The sequence below is a fragment of the Suncus etruscus genome, chromosome 4 (genome assembly GCF_024139225.1).
Source record: "Suncus etruscus isolate mSunEtr1 chromosome 4, mSunEtr1.pri.cur, whole genome shotgun sequence".
NCBI classification, from domain to species: Eukaryota; Metazoa; Chordata; class Mammalia; order Eulipotyphla; family Soricidae; genus Suncus; species Suncus etruscus.
In genome coordinates this window covers 78,728,957-78,747,836 of record NC_064851.1, presented here as the reverse complement: position 1 = coordinate 78,747,836, position 18,880 = coordinate 78,728,957, and the positions used below count along the sequence as shown (strand labels likewise).

The following is an 18,880-nucleotide window of genomic DNA, read 5'->3' as shown; positions in this document are numbered from 1 at the left end:
CATTTCTCTAACTTCCTGGGCAATAAGTGAGCATGCAGTATGGCTCTTCAGCTCTAAGCCTTCACTGTTCCCCCAGGATCCTAAACATCCTGTTTCCAAATATATATCTTTTTAAACACACACAGATAGATATGCACACACACCAAAGAAAAGATCATATTACTCTCTTCCCATATATATTATTATTGAATAATGAGAAATAATAGCTTTAATTTGTACAGCCATATCTGACAGCAAGCTGTCATTGGCCAAAGAATCTGGGAGTTTGAATTCTCTTTGTCAATAGTCTCCTAGTTGAGGTTCAAGTACAACTGAACTAAAAGATAACAGAAATTGAGGAAACTGACTCTGTGAAAGAGGGAAATGACCAAGAGTTAGGTGAGGAAAAAGGAAGATATCAGATGAAGTCTGGGTGGGCGTGAGGTCAAGGAAGGTACCATATAGAAATAACAAGGAAATTAAGAACAAGGGCTGGACTTTTTTAAAAAATCACTGTCTTAAACAACTATCATAATCAAAGAACATATATCTAGTAGTTTTCCAAATCCCCTATAGCCAAGGGCAGGTATGAGGTCACCTCCCAAAATGCTATGTTTGTGGGTCTGTTTCTGAAAGTTGGGGAAGGGTACAATTTATCATCCTGGAAAGCTTGACAGTGCTGGATTCTGCTGGTTCTCAAGAAGAGCAGAGTATTGGGATCAACTAACACAACAACTGGTTACCAGGGAGCAATGGGAAAGCCACATCCAAAAGCATGGTTTCAAAATCTGCACCACAGATGTATATGGTCATCATACACTGTATAACATCTTGGTCAAAAATAAAAAAAATTATCAGTATTGTGTTTCTCTTTCTTTTTAGTTCATCAGGCACCCTGTCTTAGCAATTCAGTGCTGAATTAGATTGTGATTTTGAAAAAAATGAAAAAAAAAAGCATATTAAGCTTTACTCTTAAGAAGTTCAAAAATTGGGCCAGAGTGATAACACAGTAGGTAAGGAATTTATTTGCCTTGCACATGGCCAACCCAGAGTCGATCTTGACATCCCATATGGTCCCCAGATCCTACCAGAAGTGATTCTGAGTTCAGAACCAGGAGTAAACCCTGAGCATCACTGGTGTGGCCCAAAAACAAACAAACAAACAAAAAACCCAAAACCCAGAAGTTAAAAAATCTGAGACTGAAGAGATAGTATATGAGTTTAAAGCACTTGCATGAATTGACTCTGGTTCAAAATTTGACACTGCCTATGGTCTCCAGAGCACTGCCAAGAGTGATCCCTAAATGCAGAGATAGGAATAAGCCTTAAATACTTCTGAGTGTGGACCAAAAACCCAAAAGGAAAAGAGAAAAAGAGGTCAAAATCTACTTTGTGGGACTAAAAATCGTGGGGAAAATTCTAGTAGTCTCTAATTTACTACAATGTGAAATTCAACTGCTACGTAACCTACAAGCTTATGGAGAAGAAATACCAGAGAGAGCATAAAAGAATAAATAAAAGTTGAATTGGCTAATGACAAGTCAGTTCTCTTGGGAGGAGGTTAGCAAAGATGGGAACAGAAGGTCTTGTAGGACAGGAGGTCTTGTATTTTGCCTGATACTGTAGGCCATGTCAATGAGCCCAATTTTCTGGTCATTATAAGCTGGAACCCAAGTCTACCTGACACTTGAGAAAAGTAGGCAGGGAAAATCCTGTTAAAGCAACAATAGAATTGGAGATGGGACAAGTTGTAAGAATGAAATAAAAAGTGGACATAGCCTGGAGCTCAATTGCAGGCAGAAGAAATAAGAACTGAAGAAAGGACTGGAAAGATTAAGAGGCTGAGTCTTGGGGTGAAGCAAGTCTGGTTTCCCATGTCAGATCTCTGGTGGAAAAAGAGCACATATATGAACAAGTTAAGTAGTACAGGGAACAAAAGTCCTGGTCTTTCTCACAAGTAGAAAGACAGAAAGGAGAAATGGAGTCCAAGGGAAGAAGATGAATAAAACTCTCACAGAGTTCAGAAGCATCAAGAAAGCATGACTGGGATGCTGATGAAGATGCAAAAAACAAAAAACAAACAAACAAACAAAAAAAACCGACTGGCCAGACTGGTCAGGGAGTGCTAAGGTCCCACAGTCAAATGAGGCGGAAGAAAGGTATCAAGAAAACACGATCTTTAGGATTTAAGAGAGCACAGAGATTAAGGATCATGTCTTGTGTGTAACCAATTCATATTTCATTCTTGACATCCCATAACTCTCCTGTGTGTGGCCCTAGAGTCTCCTAGCACTGCTTGAGTGGCCATGGTCTCCCAAGCACTACTGTTCCTGAGAAACATATCTCAGGCCTTTTCACTGAACCACCTGACCTTGACCAACAATCTCATGGAGTCTCCTGAGTAGTACTTAAGAGATTCCCCCTCTTCTCACTCCAAATATCATCTTTGCTTAAAATGAGAAGAACAAAAACCTACACTCATCATGAATCTGCTAATAATATGCCTATTGGCTTTGCTGTTACTAATCAGAATTGCTTGAAGTAAATCTTAATCTTCTTTCTTGTGATAATCTTTCAAGTATGTAAAGATATTATGCTCACTCCTTCAGGTCATCTCCAGCGGTTTAAACCCTGTGTGATTTTGGGTATATTTTTTGTTAGGGGGTCATATCCAGTTATACTCAGGGTTCACTCCAGGGCCAGTACTTGGGGATTACTCCCTGTGGGTTTTATAGGACTATCTGGGGTGTTGAGGATTAAAACTTGATTGGTTGTTTGCAAGCTGTCTTATCTCTCTTGCTATCTTGCTATCTAGCCTGCCATTCTTAAGATTTTTACCCACATTTCAGCTTCCTCCTAGGAATGTGAAGAGGTGATAAATAACAGTAGTCTACAGTGCCTGGCTATTGTGAGGATTGAATGATTTCTATAATTTCTTTGAAGGAAATTATCTCTCATTGTTTAGTACAATTCCAGGCTTTTTATAAGTACTCAGTCAGCAGTTATGGTGGCTGTTATCATTGACATCATTAGCAAATTTCTTGGATCCCTTCACCATTTTGCACTTGCTATTGGGTTCAAATCTTTTTTGCCAGTTTCTCCAATTATTCTCAATGGTCTGTATGTCTAGATTCCTCTCAATGCCTGCAAAGCAGCAAGGAACTAAAGGCATGTCCTGGGAACAAAGAGGAGATCATAGAAGCCCTAGCTTCTGAAATGTTTGATTATGATGATTATGACTACATGATTAAAGTAATGTAAGTCATTAATGGAATTCATGTAAGCTGAACATGGAGGATTATTTTAATATAAACTTCTTTAAATTTAGTGTCAGTACAAGTTTGATTTGTCTACTAAGTTTTATGCCTATATATCTGGTTTTGTATTAAAAACTTTTGGTTAAAAAGAGGTCATGAGTGGAAAACTTTGAACAAGTCCTGTCCTGAGCAATACAATCCAAAGTGACATGAGTGTTTTTGTGGCCACCTCACAGCATGGCTAATCCTGCCTGTTCTTGCATATGCAGCCAATGCAGAGAGGCTCTGCCTGCATTAGGATACTGCTTTTTTTGGGGGTGGGTGGTGGGGCACACCTGGTTATGCTTAGGGCTTACTGGCTATGCGCTCAGAAATTGCTCCTAGCTTGGGGGACCTATGAGATGCTGGGGATCGAACCGAAGTCTGTCCTGGGTCAGCTACGTACAAGTCAAATACCCTATCACTGCGCCATCACTTCAGTCCCTGGGATCCTTCTTATTAAACAGTTTTTATTTAGCAAAGTTTCTACAGATGAGATTAGGGTAGGGCTACATCTAGCAAGGCCTCACTACAGGATGCAAGGCCAAATTTTAACCACTGAGCAACACCTCAGCCTGAAGACATTTTAAAGGTTATTTATTACAAAAAGAAAATTTTGGGAATTTTGAGCTCACCATTGTGGTGCCCTAAGAAGTGGACTCTTTATTTTTAGAATCAGAACCGAACTGCATAGATTCAGGTCAGGTAGTAAATATTTGAGGATTTTTTAGCCACACTATTTCTTTCCTGACTACTCAATTTGGCTGCTGTAATTTGAAAACACCTATTGATAATTGGCAAATTGATGACTGTACTGTAACCCAATAAAACTTCATTTGCAAAAAACAGGTTCTAGGCTAGACTTGGTGAAGGACCTTAGTATTCTGACTTTTGCCTTATATTCTCCTATCTTCTTTAACAGCAGTTTGAGAATGCCATCACAAAGTGGTGGTCTGCTCACCCACAAATCTAACTGGCTTGTAGCACATTTCGTTTTCTAGCATTCTTCCTTAGTGACTATCATTAAAAACAACCCTACCTAAACAGCAAAATAGAAACATAATATAATCAAAGGTAGTGATTCTAAAAAAATGTTCATAAAAACCAAGCTTAAAAAATACTCCACAAAGGTATAAATTGCATTAGTTTGGGGCCCAAAATTTAGAATGTGCATATTTAGAGCCGGAGTGTAGAATAGCAGGGAAGGTGCCTGGCTTGCATTTGGTTGACCTGGATTTGATCCCAGGATCCCCACCAAAAATGATTGGTGAGTGCATAGCCAGGGATACATCCTAAGAATTGTGGGGTGTGATCCTCCAAACCAAATAAAATATTTAGAAATTATACTTACAATCTGAGTAACTTTTTCAATGATCATTCATTGGTTATAAGTCAAGCTCCCTCCCTCTTAATCAGACTTTGCTTTGTAGTCAATCATGTAAGTATATTGTAGCTCAGGTAAATTCCTGTGGCTTAGACTAAAAAACTTATTTCAGACTTCCTCTAAACTTTCTATTCTAGTTTTTAGACTCCTGTGTGAAGCTCTTATAACTTCTCAATGAGACTCAGAGCCCTTCAACAAAGTGACAGTTGCTGCCTCTGCTCCCATCACATGGGACTCATAAACCTTCTGCTCACCCCACCAGCCCTCAGAAGCTACATGAAATGTTCTGCTTTCACCCCTTCACAGCAGAACTGCTACCACTGCAATCTATTGGCCTCCTCTGCCCTCAAAGCCCTTTTCTCTCTAGGTCCTTCATCTTGTTGCCAGAATGAGTCACTCCCTATGGTCTAAAGCCATTCCACGTCATCTGCCTTCCTTTGAACCTAGCAGTACCACTCACATCATCTCTGCACCAAAGCATTCAATCAGTGCTCCAGTTAAAAAGCTGTCACAAAAGGCACCCCAACTCCAGGTTCCCCAAAAACCCTCCTATTTTTTTTAATTTTGTGTTTTGGGTCACACCCGGCAGCGCTCAGGGGTTCCTCCTGGCTCTACACTCAGAAATTGCTCCTGGCTGACTCAGCGGACCATATGGGACGCCGGGATTCAAACCACCTTCTTTTTGCATGCAAGGCAAACGCCCTACCTCCATGCTATCTCTCCGGTCCCCCCCCCCAAGAACCCTCTTGATGATTAAGTCAGAATTACAGCATCCCGCAAGGTTTCTCCTAGTGTTCCTTTAATTACTCCAGCCTTGTCACTGACCCTGCTTCTACAGCTTTTGTGCATATTAAAATCACCTGGATCTTTCTTTAAAGAATAAAAATCAAAGCAAAACCAAATTCAAAGCCAACAGGTTTGAAAAGAAGACTAAATTTCTAACAAGCCCTCAAATGAAGCTGTCCTGGCTGGTTTTAAGACCACACTTGAGCAGTGAAGTCTGGCTCACGTGTGAGATCTTTCTGGGCAGAATGCATTTCATCCTCTCCTGGCCCCTCAGCACACAGTTTCACTAGAGAAGAAGCACTTGTGAAATGAAAACTAGGTGGGAGTCGACAAGGTGGGAGTATGCTAATCATTCTGGCCAAATGCATCTTTTCCAACTGGAAAGTTTCTCGTCACATGACCCTTTAAAGAATAATGACTTCATTATTTATTTAAAAAGATGATATATTTATTATTTTTAAGGCCAGTTAAAATAAGAAAGTACAAAGATTTAAAAGTCATCCAGAATCCCACAACCCACAAACAAATATTATATTATTATTTTGCAAATATACACATTAAAAGATAAAAGTGAACCACCAAAGGCTGACTCGGAGTTCAAGTAGGTAAGCAGATACATAGAAGTGAGAGTAAACCAAACATGGTTTTTTTGTACTCCAAAAGATTAAATATAAATTTTACTTGAATTTAACAAAGAAACAGAAATTGAGGTGAAATCGAAGGAACTGTAGAACTTCAGATGAATGGTCTTCACAAAAGATAATAGTTTCTAAAAGATCTCTCTAAAGTTAAAAAAATAAAACACATTAGGATACTGAAATCATTCTTTTTGAAACATTACATGCTAATTTCAGGCTACATCTTTTGACATATTTATTCTCTACTTGGAGTGAAGTAATTCGTACTGCCATTTCCTCCCAAACACCAGTTTCAATTGTTTATATTACTATCATATTGTCAAGGTTTCTGTCCCATAATCATTTTTCAGAGTTGTCTACTTTTTATTCAATATGAAGACAAAATCAGTACTCACCGCAAATACTTTAACCATAACTTCTCCATTCTTGAGTTTTGATTTGTGACTCATTATTTCATTGTTTAAGAGTTTTCTAGAAATCATGCAAACTGAAGTGTCTAGCTGTGGCCTTTTTCCTGAGAGATCTCAGCTGGCTATCTGATTCTTGGGTTGTTCTTCTTAAGACTCAGGACTTCATGAATGATTCTACATTGCTAGTCCCAAGCACTCTAATAAATCTACCTTTCCCCCACTTTTTGTGAGTGCTTGCTATGCATGAATAGCTACAGGTGATTTTCTTCCATCCATCCATCTGTTTAGTAATGACTGGGTGGAGTATGTACTGTCTGCTGGCTGGACTTTGGTGCTGAGCACTGCAGATATATGTCACAGTGTAGATTATTTCATATTAAATTTTGTGGGGACATGATGGACCCACTTGGGCTTCAGATTCAAATCTTTATTTCAGAAAATTGTCATTTATTATGTCTTAATAGTTTCTGTGGTCTCTGTTCTGCTCACTTGCATGTATAGTGTGCTACTGCAATGATCAAATAAAGTTAATATAAGCTTATTACCTGGAAGTGTGACTGGCACCTGGTTCAAAGAAAAATGATATCAGGAGAAGGTGAAGAGGATGGATCTCTTTTTTTCAGAAATGTGAATTTTCTGCCTTCTATGTCTATTTTCAGTCCCTCCACATTTTCATATCTTCTCATTGATATGATTTCCTCTAAGCTGTCCACCAGGATTCATTGCACTTTCAGCTGCCTTTATTCTAATTTTTAATTTCTAATGTGACTCTCCTCTCTATACTTTTTCATTTCATGTTTTCAGAATTACAACCAAATTTTTTCTCTTTTTGTGTGGATTTTATAAAGCAAAATGAACTCATGTTTTCCTTCTTTAGAGAGTAATCAATTATAATTTCTTCAACATTATAGAGATTTTTCCCCTTGTTTTCTTGTCCATAGTTGGCAGTGGTCTGGATTTAGTTCAGACTCTGTGTTCTGAAATCACTGTTGGTGGGGCTCAGGGGACTATATGTAGTATTGGAGACTGGATCCAGGTTGGCTGCATGTAAGGCAAACACTTTACTTCCTGAGTTATCTCCTTGGCACTGGAAAGATGTTTTGACTTGTTTCCTGTTTTGGGAGAGTAATGCCTTTTGTGACCCATTTTCTTCAACTATATTATTTTCATTATATAATTTGTTTTATATTAACCTCCTCTCTGTTTTATCTTAGGGGTGGGAAAGGGACCACAGAGGTTGATCAGGAGTTGCTCCTGGCAGTGCTGGGGGCCATGTGGTACTGGGAAATGAACCTGGCAATTCTGTATCTATGTTTTATATGTGCTCAGACCATGGAACTATCTCCATAGCCCAAAAGTATCTTTAAATGTGATCATTTGTTTGTGGAAGAATAAAGATGATCCACAGAAGAGGATGACTGGTACTCTTGCTTCAACTTCAGTTTCTTGAACACCCACCACTAAATCTGCTATTTTTCTTGACCTAGATTATGTGTGTTGCCTTGGCTAGTGGGCAGCTAATAGATATAACTTAAAGAAAAGGAGGATTGTTGTGGGCTAGGTTCTTTGAATATTAATCTATTAAGCTTGCTCCAACCTCACAAATGCCATAGGACATGAGCTGCCACCCGCTCTCCTAGTGGCTTTACCCTTGGGAACTTAAATGGGATCCTTTTTCTTTTGTTTTTGGTTTTTGGGTCACACCTGGCAGCGCTCAGGGGTTACTCCTGGTTCTATGCTCAGAAATCGCTCCTGGCAGGCTTGGGGGACCATATGGGATGCCGAGATTCAAACCACCGACCTTCTGTATGTAAGGCAAATGCCTTACCTCCAGGCTATCTCTCCAGCCCCTTTAAATGGGATCTTATGTGGATGTCCCTGCTCTCCTATGACCTGCCCCTATTCTAAGATCTCATTTTAATAACTAAAGAGAGTTGAATAAACTTTTCTAAGAAAGTCACTTTTAGTAGAATCTGTTTCTTGTTTAAAGTCTGAGGAGGTGTCATCCTTTCAAATACTCCTTGTTTACATCTGCTTTTTAGAGTCCAGTATGTTAATTGGCTACATTCTTACTTTTAATTTTTTCTTTCTTTGGGGGGGTTACATACCCTGCTGGGCTCAGGGCTTACTCCTGGCTCTGCACTTAGGGATCACTCCTGGTAAGCTTGGGGAACCATATATGGTAAGCACCCTACCTGTTTTATTAGCACTCAGTTATAGTTATCTGAATTATTTCAAGTGACAAGACCATTATGTAAAGTAGCATTAAGCTGTCTCTATAAAAAAAAAAAGAAATATAGGGGCTGGAGAAATAGCACAGCGGTAGGGTGTTTGCCTTAGACGCAGAAGAACAGTGGTTCGAATCCTGGCATCCTATATGGTCCCCCGAGCCTGCCAGGAGCGATTTCTGAACATAGAACCAGGAGTAACACCTGAGTGCTGCTGGGTGTGACCCAAAAAAAACAAAAAACAAAAAAGAAAAAAAAAGAAAAGAAATATAGCAAAGAAATAATACAAAATGAAGGAAAAGGAAAGAGAAAGAATAGGAAGGGTAGACATGGAAAAGAACACTTTCTCCAGAGGCTCTGTAAAATCTCCCAGGGAGAAATTCAAATGCTCTAGCTTGAATTTTGTGCCTTCTTCTGAGCCAATTGCTGTGGCACGTGGGTCAAAGGACTCTGATCAACCAGACCTGAGCCACAGGACTCCTGGGAGGCGAGTGAGGAATACAGAATGACACTTCCTCCAAACATTGTCTGAGTAGGATTTACTATACCATATGAGAAAACTAACTCTTCAATGGGCAGTGTGCTAGGTCAGAAAATAGAAAAAGAAAATCAAGCTCATACCACAGTGTAATGCTTGCTTCAATTTGAGGAGTTTGAAACATTGTTTTTCCATTTTGTTATATTTTGATGTTATAACTACTTTGCTATCTTCCTACTGTTGTTTTCATTAAATTTTTGTAGAAGGCATTTGACTTCCCACCTTTAGCCAAAAACCCCCTCTTAAAATTATTATTATTATTATTTTTAATATTATTATGGTTTTGGGCCACTACTCCAAATGGTGGTAAGGGGTTACTCCTGGCTCTGAGCTTAGAAATTACACCTGGCAGGTCTGAAGAACCATAATGAGGCTGAGTATCAAACCCTGGTCTGCCATGTGCAAGGCACAGCCCTACCAACCCCAACTCCTTAAAAATTAATTTTGATTCCAACAAGAAAAGAGGGTAAAGGTACACAATTTCTTCAGTTTTACAGAATACAAGATGAACTTGTAAAAATATTTAAAAGGTTTGTTAAAGAGTATGAAGGCCACTCAAGACTTATAAAGGCTAAGAGAGACTCAAATTTAAATTCAGGAATTCTGGCACCCAAACAAAAGTTCTTGGGAATCTTTCTCTAAAGATCACACCTCCAAACCAGGGTAGTTTGTATGATATTTAAAAAAAATATTTTTGTGCCCATATATAAAATAATTAATCATGCTGAACTAAAGGATGGATGGAGATGTAAATACATCCATATTTGAATGAAAACTACTTTCAGTACTGAGAGGCTCATTAAGAGAAAAGGGAGCATGGGTAAGAAGCAAGACTCTGAAACATTAAGAATCTGTCAGTTGGCGTACAGAGACTAGCATCTGGAAATCTGTTGGAAAATTATGATAGTTTGTGCTTGAGAGTGTGTTCCCGTTTGGAAAGTTAAAAGTCTACCAATATCTTGTTCACAAAATTATCTTGTTCTACAAACCTTATTGTCTCACAATCAGCATAAAGCTAAACTTCAATCCATCACATGTCTGAGCTGCTCACATTCTGCATTATGGGAATACAAATCAAGGTCATTTCCCTGACATCAACTACAGTCACACATCACTTAGTAGACACTATGATCAATAGACATGCCAATGGTTCCAGTGGACTATACCATAGAGTCTAAGTATCAGTCTAGGTATCTAGGCAATACCAGCTAGGCCTCTGTTATGTAATTACATTCTTTGATGATTCACTATAACACCATAACATATTTCTCACATTGCATCTATGTCCCTGAGTGAGGCAAAACTCTGTCTTTCTATCCTTAGCCAGAGAGCTCTCAGCCTGCAGAGGCATGTAGAAGCTTTGCTGAAGTAGTGCATTCCATAGTCTCTGTCCCCTCCTTTTGTAGACAGCTCATACTCCCTCTCAACACACTCTCATCTCCTGCCTTCTTTTCTAGTTCCACATTCCATTCTTTCCCAGCTCACAGACAAGCCTTCATCTAACACTTGATGGTCTACGATGGGGGAAAATGAACAGCTAATTGAGGGTAGGGCTTCAGCATCAAAACTGGGAATACTCCACTTTAGAGCAGAGATCATTTCTTGGAATTATTAACTTCAATGCTTACAAGAAACAATTATCAAGCATCCCAAACTGATTCATAAATGTAATTAAAGAAATAATTGCTAATAGTTTCCATTTTCTGGTTTGTTTTAATCCTACTGTATAAACTTTTTCTTTGGCATCACGTCAACAAAATTCCATGCATGATTAAAGTAGAAAAAGATTCACGAAGAAAAAAATGTTATTTAAAGTTACATTTGCCAGGGTGGCTGGCAAACACAACTCAGGCACAGTTATTGTGGAAATCAAAAATCATCCTGACAAGACAAAGCAAGCAAGAATCCATTAGTGCTGCTGCCCAAATATCATAATCTTTTTGAAGGAGGGGTCCCACAAACTGCTGCTCAGAGTTGACTCCTGGCTCTGTAGTTAGGGATAAAATCTTCATGGTTTTGGATACGCAAAAAGCAGTGCTCTCCAGTTCGCTAAAAGATTTTCCTTTGCTGATTGTGGGACAAAGTACATAACTAAAAATACCTTTGCTGTTGCAGGATGAGGAAGAAAGCCACAGTGAACTGCAATATTTGAAGGTCTTCAAAAATAAATATTAATAACAATGATAAAATAAGACAGCAAGATAAGTATTTCCTTTTCACTGCAAAGCTGAAAGAAACAGGAGTTCTCCTGCTGTCTGCCTTGTATAGGCTCTGAGTTCTGCAGCCTATTCTTAACCACTAACTGGAAAACATCAGTGGCTGGGACCAGTCTAATGCTCAACCTCCCAAAGTCCCAATTTGAAGTCATTCTCTTCCACTTAGAGAGTCATTTTGTTTTCCCTTTAATTTAAAAAAATGTTCTGAATGCAAAGCAACATGACAAGGACTGCTGGGTCACCTACTATAAATTCCGCATGTGTGACACTTGGGGGCTGTGTTAGCATACAAGGTCAGTTCAAATAAACTAACCAGCAGCCAAATAGCCAGTTTGGGGAAAAGTCTAAAGCATACTGCAAGTAAGCAAGCCAATGGCAGGCCCAAAGTTTAAGGCAAGGGCAACAAGTACTTGGTCTTTAAAAGGCCAATGGAATTTAATCTTGTTGAGCAAATTTGAACTGGGCAGATGTCCACAATGACCCAATGGAAACTTGCAGAAAAATATCTTTCACTGAGTGACCCTGTCCTGTCCAAGACCTTCTGCCTTGCTAGCATCCTTACTAGCTGACTGGTCTTGCTCCAGTTATTCAAAGCTTCTTTAGGAAAATACCCAACTAAGAATTCACAAGTCCCCTACCACTGAACATTCTCCACAAATCCTTAATATGGTAAGAAAATAACTTCTTGAGTAAGCCCTATCTAGAAACATGTTATAAAAAAGAAGCGATTCTCAATCATTCTTTTTTAGGAGTATCATATGTCAAAAATTCACAGAACTCTTATTTTAACTATGAGTTTGCAAAATAAATATTTAACCCAAGCTCCTACTGGAAAATAAGAGTTTTTTTGTGGCATTAAAACAATGAACTAATTTGAAGGGAGGTAACAGATTCTATACCAAGCAAGAATTCCAACTCTCTCTTCTCTCTCTCTCTCTCTCTCTCTCTCTCTCTCTCTCTCTCTCACTCTCTCTCTCTCTCTCTCTCTCTCTCATCATTGAGAGTCTGGTGAAACAGTTCATCTATAGCAAAGGCTTTGTCCTAATAGTCCTATTCAAGCAGTAGTCTGGAAAATACAAGTAAACACCTTCCTATAGATTGACTAGGGCATGAAGTAAAAATCAACTTCATTCAGCTCTGAGAAGAAATCCCTCTGCTTCGTGCAGCATTAACTTAAATGTATTTGTATAGAAAAGAAAAAGAAAATCAATGATACCACTAAGATAGAGAAAAAATGCAAACAATAATTATCTTAATCAGAAAACAAAATTAAAGAAATACTAACCCTCCACTTCTGAGATGTGATGGCAAGGATGTTTCCCCTTTGAACATGTCTTGTTTCTTCATTTCACCAAAGCCTCCATCATAAGTTAGCTGATGTGAGTGACTTTTCAAGTGGCCAATGTCATGTGATTCTTTTAGGTACATTCCATTAATTTTCACCAGAGAGTTTTCCCTCATAATCATTTCTTTGGATTCCACTATCTTCTTTGCTGTAATAACCAAGGAAATGTTTGGTCAAAGCAGTTATCATTTCAGAGATAATCTTTCAATAATTTTCAATCAAAGAATTTATACAATCATATAGCATATATTATTCACAATCAAATATAAACATCACATAGCCAAAACCTTCCTGAACATATTTGAGACCTTACCACTATTTTTGGTTTGGCAACATCATTCATCAGGTATATGTTAGTAGGATATTGTATATGAGAAATATTACAGGAGTTAAAAATGTTTGTCTTGCATGTGGCTGACTCCAGTTTGATTCCTGGTACTGGATAGAGTTTAAGAACCATCAGAAGTTATCTCTGAGCATAGAGTCAGGTCAAGAGTAATCCCTCAAAGCACCATAAGCAAATAAATAGGATTGTGACACTACTCCACTGGAATCACCTGAAGGCAAATACTTGATCTGAGAGACCATTTCATTTTCATGTGCATTACCTTGTCCATACAAACACCATTATCTTCCATAAAAATAGATCTTTCTGAATGTCATCATTAGAAATTTTTCATTCAGAGAATCTTTTAGTTTGTCTGCTTTTGAGCCACATCTGGCTGTGTTCAGGGCTTACTCCTGACTGTGCAGATTCAGGAATCAAACCTGATGGTGCTTGGGGGACCATATAGGAGCTGAGGATGAACTCATGTCAGCCTTGTAGAAATAAGTCCCCTACCCACTGTACTATCTCTCATGCTCCATTCAGAGAGTCTTTATGGAGCATCTTCTTGTATGCAGACACTGTCATAGGCACTCAAGATATATCAGTGCTGAAACAAAAATCAGTGTCCTGATAGGACTTATGCTTTATTAGGAATTAGTGGATAACAACTGACATATCCTCATAAATGAGGTATACCAGTGCTAGGAAGAAAAGCAGATGCACTTGGGAAAAGGACAGATTGCAATTATGACTACAAGGACATAGCAAATCCTTAAGGAGGTAAAGCACCTGACAACCAGTAAGGGACTGAATCTCCAGGGCATAGACTAGCTAGTACAGAGACCCAAAGAAAGAAAGGAATAGACCTTGTATGCTCAAGGAACTACAGGAGTTAAGTGATGTGTGCATATGTATCCGTGTGTGCATGGATGTGTGTACGCATGTGCACAGGTAGGTGGGAAAGAGTCAAGGTTAGATCCTGGAGCCTCGCAGGTCATTGTGAGGAATGGAAATAATAATGGAAATAAGTATACAGATAATCCTGATAAAATTTTCTAATGAGGAGGAAGGTAAAAGTTGCAAAAAGAGATTCCATCCCTGATGTGAAGTACCTACTGTCTTTAAGACTTTAAAGACTTTTCGATTCTTAGACTGGCAATATAACACTATTCATTAACAAATTGACATTAGGTGGAGTCTGGCCACAACATTGCTACCACACTTGAGTTTGAGATAAAATACTCCAATCAAAGAGCAAGAGCAGAGAGCTTTACAGAGAAAACACTATTTGTGAGATTTTCCAAAATGACTCAAGGTTTCCTTTCTTTGCTCTCAAACCAACAAACCCATAAAACCAAAAATAATTCAACCACCCACTTACCCATTTCTACGAAGCTCCCTGTTTTTCAAAACATTGAATTTCAAAACTGAACTAAGCCTTAACAATGAACTAATATAAGTATCTTTTTTTTGTTTGTTTTTGTTTTTGGGCCACACCCGGCGATGCTCAGGGGTTACTCCTGGCTGTCGGCTCAGAAATAGCTCCTGGCAGGCACGGGGGACCATATGGGACACTGGGATTCGAACCAACCACCTTAGGTTCGACTGCTTGCAAGGCAAACACCACTGTGCTATCTCTCTGGACCCTATAAGTATCTTTTTTATTTGATTTTCTTTTTCAGATTGAGAAAGTAGAGAACACAAAAGTTTTTTTGTTTTGTTTTGTTTTGTTTTTTGTTTCTGGGCCAGACCCTGTGGCACTCAGTGGTTATGAGTGGCTCTGCATTCAGAAATTATTGCTGGAAGGCTAGGGGAACCATATAAGATGCTGGAGATTGAACTTGGGTTGACTGCATGCAAAGTAAATGCCCTACCCACCATGCCATCAGAGTGCTCTGGCCCTGAGAACCTGAAAAGTGGGGTTTTTTTTGTTTTTGTTTTTTTTGTGGATCTTTATTCAGTTCCCCACTACTACCACCATAACTTCTCTTACCAAGGAGCTCTAAATTGCCTAATTCAGTGAATACTCCACTGTTGTATTCTTATAAGCAGATCTTCCTCTATGGAAGTACTAATTTCCCCATATTTCTTGCCAATAAAACTCCTATTTTATTTGCTTAGCACTCAGGATAAACTATGGTTTATCCAAACCATAACACTTCATAACACTTTATCATAACTTTATCATAACACTTCCGTTCACTTTTCCAAAAATCTGAGAGTGGAAGAATTAACAATGATCAGTTGAACATAAGGAGAAATCTGATAGGTGTATGGGAAATTTTCATCCAGGAAGAGAATGAGTTATAGAAAGGAAAGAAAAGGACTTAGTAGCTCCACTTTCCTTACTTTTCTGCCTTTTGCTTTCAGTTACTTAAAGTGTTCATCTGGTGATCCTGAGAGAACCATTTTGTTGTTGCTATTGTTTTAGAAGATGCTTTTTATGTACTGAAGTGCTTATAAATATTGTAAGGAGAACTTGAAAGTTTTAAAAACTGATCCAAGGGTCAAGCTTCAGGGAGTCAGGACTATCTAGTGTAAAGAGCAAACCTTGGTTTGGGGTGTTAAGCACAGACTTGCCTCATGCCAGACAGGTATCGAGAACACGCTACTCAAATTTTATCTCTCCTTACTCATTGGTTCCCCCATTCTTGGGCAGCTGGAAAAAATTAAATGATGTGATCTAGGACACTGATTCAAATAGGACTAACACACTCCAAACTAAAAGCTACTATCCTTACTATGAACAGAAACCAAGCATCCTAGTTGTGGCTCAAGACTTTCCTCTCTACAGCTCCAAATTACTAGAATCATCCTTACTACTCTTGATTATAGAGTTGTTTGAGCTTAGTTCCTGCTGTTATTTCCTTGTGATTATTGACGTGGTAAGTAGTCTTGACTGATTGCCCAGTGTCCTATGGCCTTCCAAGGGGAACAAGATGTCCTGGCTATCATGAAGTTTCTTTTCTCCGTGGGGAGAAAGTCCCCTGTCAGAAGAAGATAAACTGCAATCCCTCCATCTTCACAAATGACTGGAGAGAGCTTGTCAGTTCTGACTACAGCAAAGAAGCTGCCCCAGGCTGCTGCTCAGTCCTGATGGATGTTCACCATTAAAGGGAATGCGAGCAACAGCCTTCTCTCACTGGCAGATAGCTACAGCACCTTGTATTAATTGTGTAATGGATTGTGGATGAACTTCCAAAGCATTCTGCAACCAGTAGTGTTACTTCAAGGAACAGCTACAGTTCACAAATTATTCCTTTGACCTCCCCTACAATTTACTCAGGCCTGTGGAAAATTCTGGGGCTACAAATAGAGAAAATCTTTTTACTGCTGACTCTAGAAGGGAGACACAGAAACACATGCCTAGGAGATAAATTCATTAGAGCACAGTCAAGAGGCACTTAAGGAGTACAGAACGTGAGATCATCCTAAGGGGATGGGGAAAAGTCATAGAAGAGATGGTATCTGAGCATATTTTATTTTTGTTTTGCTTCTGTTCTGTTTTTGTGGGTGGAGTGTGAGGGACACACCCAGTGGTGCTCAGGGCTTATTCCTGGGTCTGGAGGTGCTCTAGATACCATATACAGTGCCAAGGATTAAACCTATTATGTGCAAGGTAAGTGCCTTATCAACTATATAGGATCTCTCTGGCTCCTGAGAAGGCTTTTAAAGAGTTGTTAACAAGGTGCAAGAAGGAGCTCTAACAAAAAGGAAAAAAGTCTGGAAACAAACTTTTCTCATGAACACCAGACAGACAGAGAACTATAATTCAGTAGTAAATATGCCACTTGAGGGGGCCGGAAATGAAGGAAACGTATGGGAAGAAGAGGTGGTACTGAAAGGCAGTAAACTGTTATGTATAAAATCCTCTCAATAACAGTACTGTAAACAACAGTGCAAAATGTTCAAAAAAAAGTGCCTCTCAAAGAAGCAGACTACTGGACAAGGTAAATGGGGGGTAAGAAGGCCTTAGTAGGGGAAATGGACACTGAGGAAGGGATCAGTGTCAAAATATTGTATGTCTAAAACCCAATCATGAGTTAGTTTGTAGTTTCACAGTGACTAATTTTTTTTAAAGTCTGGAACAAAAGCCAATTTCATGTTATGTATGAGCTGCAGTGTTATATATTCACTTACAAATTTTCTGTGCTACTTGGTTTCATGCTTTGCTTTGCTGTAAAAGAATTCTGAATAATTTTTGTGCAAAGAACTCCCTATTTTCACTTTGTACTGGTTCAGCAAATTTTCAAGTGGGTCTTGCATGGGGTTTAAAGAATAGGATGGATATGGGGGAATCGGGGGAGTGGGAAGAAAAAGTAAAAAGGTAGGGACAAACAACTTGGAGGTCAGAGAAGGACTTGAAATGTCAGGCAAGGGGGAGGGGGTGTGCCACAGAGCTCTGCATGCTGAAGAGTAGGGAAGTAGTGAATTCTCCTAGGCCAAGAGTTCACAAACCATCAACTCCACCAGGTTGTGCCTGTTTTCCTCATTTTGTACAGCTTACGTACTAAGCATGATTTTATACTTTTAAATATTGGGGGGTTGGAGAATTTTCAAAGAGAAATATGAATCTGTAACAACTGAAAGTGAAACAAAATCATGTTTCAGTGGCCACAGATCATTGCTGGAGACTTTACCACTGTTCCAGCAGGCTCTAGTGGGCCAAGCAGAGACCAGGGCCTGCCAGCTCGCAAATATTTATTCTCTGGCTTTCGACAAAAAGTTTGCTGATTTCTGTGCTGGGCCAATGTTTCCCAGACTGTTTCCAGAAAGACAGGCTTCACAGTGAAGCAGATTTGGGAAATGCTCAGATGAATTCAAATGAGGCAGGTTTCTTAGCAGATGGCTTCACCCAACCCTTTACCAGGCTTCAAAGCACTGTAAATCTTTAAGTGGGAGAGGGTGTGGGCAGACTTATTTAGGCACAGAGCCCTTCTCCCAAGGAAAAGAAAATATATATGTATATAATATATAACATGTATGTATATAATATATAAACATATATACATATATATGTATATATGTACACATATATAGGGAAGCACACCTGGAGGTTCACAGAACTTATTTCTAGCACAATCCCCAGTGGTGTCACTCCAACTGCCAGGGATCATACTGAAACCTTTAGCACACCCATCATGCCCACACCACTCCAGCCCTCTGCATTCTCTCTCTGGCCCAAAGCCATTAATAATTTGCTGGAAAGTGTTCCCTGGAACTCAGTTTGGCAAGCACTTCTTTAGACCTGGGGATCTCTCTGAAGGCTTTTCAATATAATTTTTTTTCTTTCTCTTCATTTTCTGCTTCCTTACTCCACAGTCACAGTGCAATGGGATAAAGGGATGAGCCATGCACTACCCAGGGTCTGCACACTGCTCCAGGACTGAAGGTCCAGGTATGGACTCACAAGCAGTTCCTTGGTGATCTGAAGCTGAGAAGACAGGGACAAGGCAAAAGGAGACCCTGGAAGTGTAGAGGGGGTGTAAAAAGTGCTTGCAGATGGACAAAAATTGTTGACGCCAAGGAGTGCTCTGTGAGGGCTGTCAGGGGTCTTGGTCTAGCTGCAATAATAGGGGGCTGTGTAAGCAACACCGCCACATGCAGCCAAACACTCCACAGGGGTCTAGAGATGGAGATCAGTGACAGCTTGTGTGCTTTGCATATGCAAGGCCCTGAGCTCAACACAGAGCACTATTAAACACATAGCAATTAAACTACAGGTCCCATGC

The 18,880-nt window shown here is 39.4% G+C and overlaps 1 protein-coding gene across 1 annotated transcript in view; it reads right to left on the bottom strand.

The window, feature by feature from the left end:
- Positions 1 to 18,880, bottom strand: part of ARMC2 (armadillo repeat containing 2) — a 153,062-nt gene that overhangs the window by 95,204 nt on the left and 38,978 nt on the right. Inside the window, exon 5 of the mRNA XM_049771233.1 lies at positions 12,761 to 12,968. Within this exon, the coding sequence (XP_049627190.1) occupies positions 12,761 to 12,968 (208 nt within the window). The remainder of the gene's footprint in view (positions 1 to 12,760; positions 12,969 to 18,880) is intronic.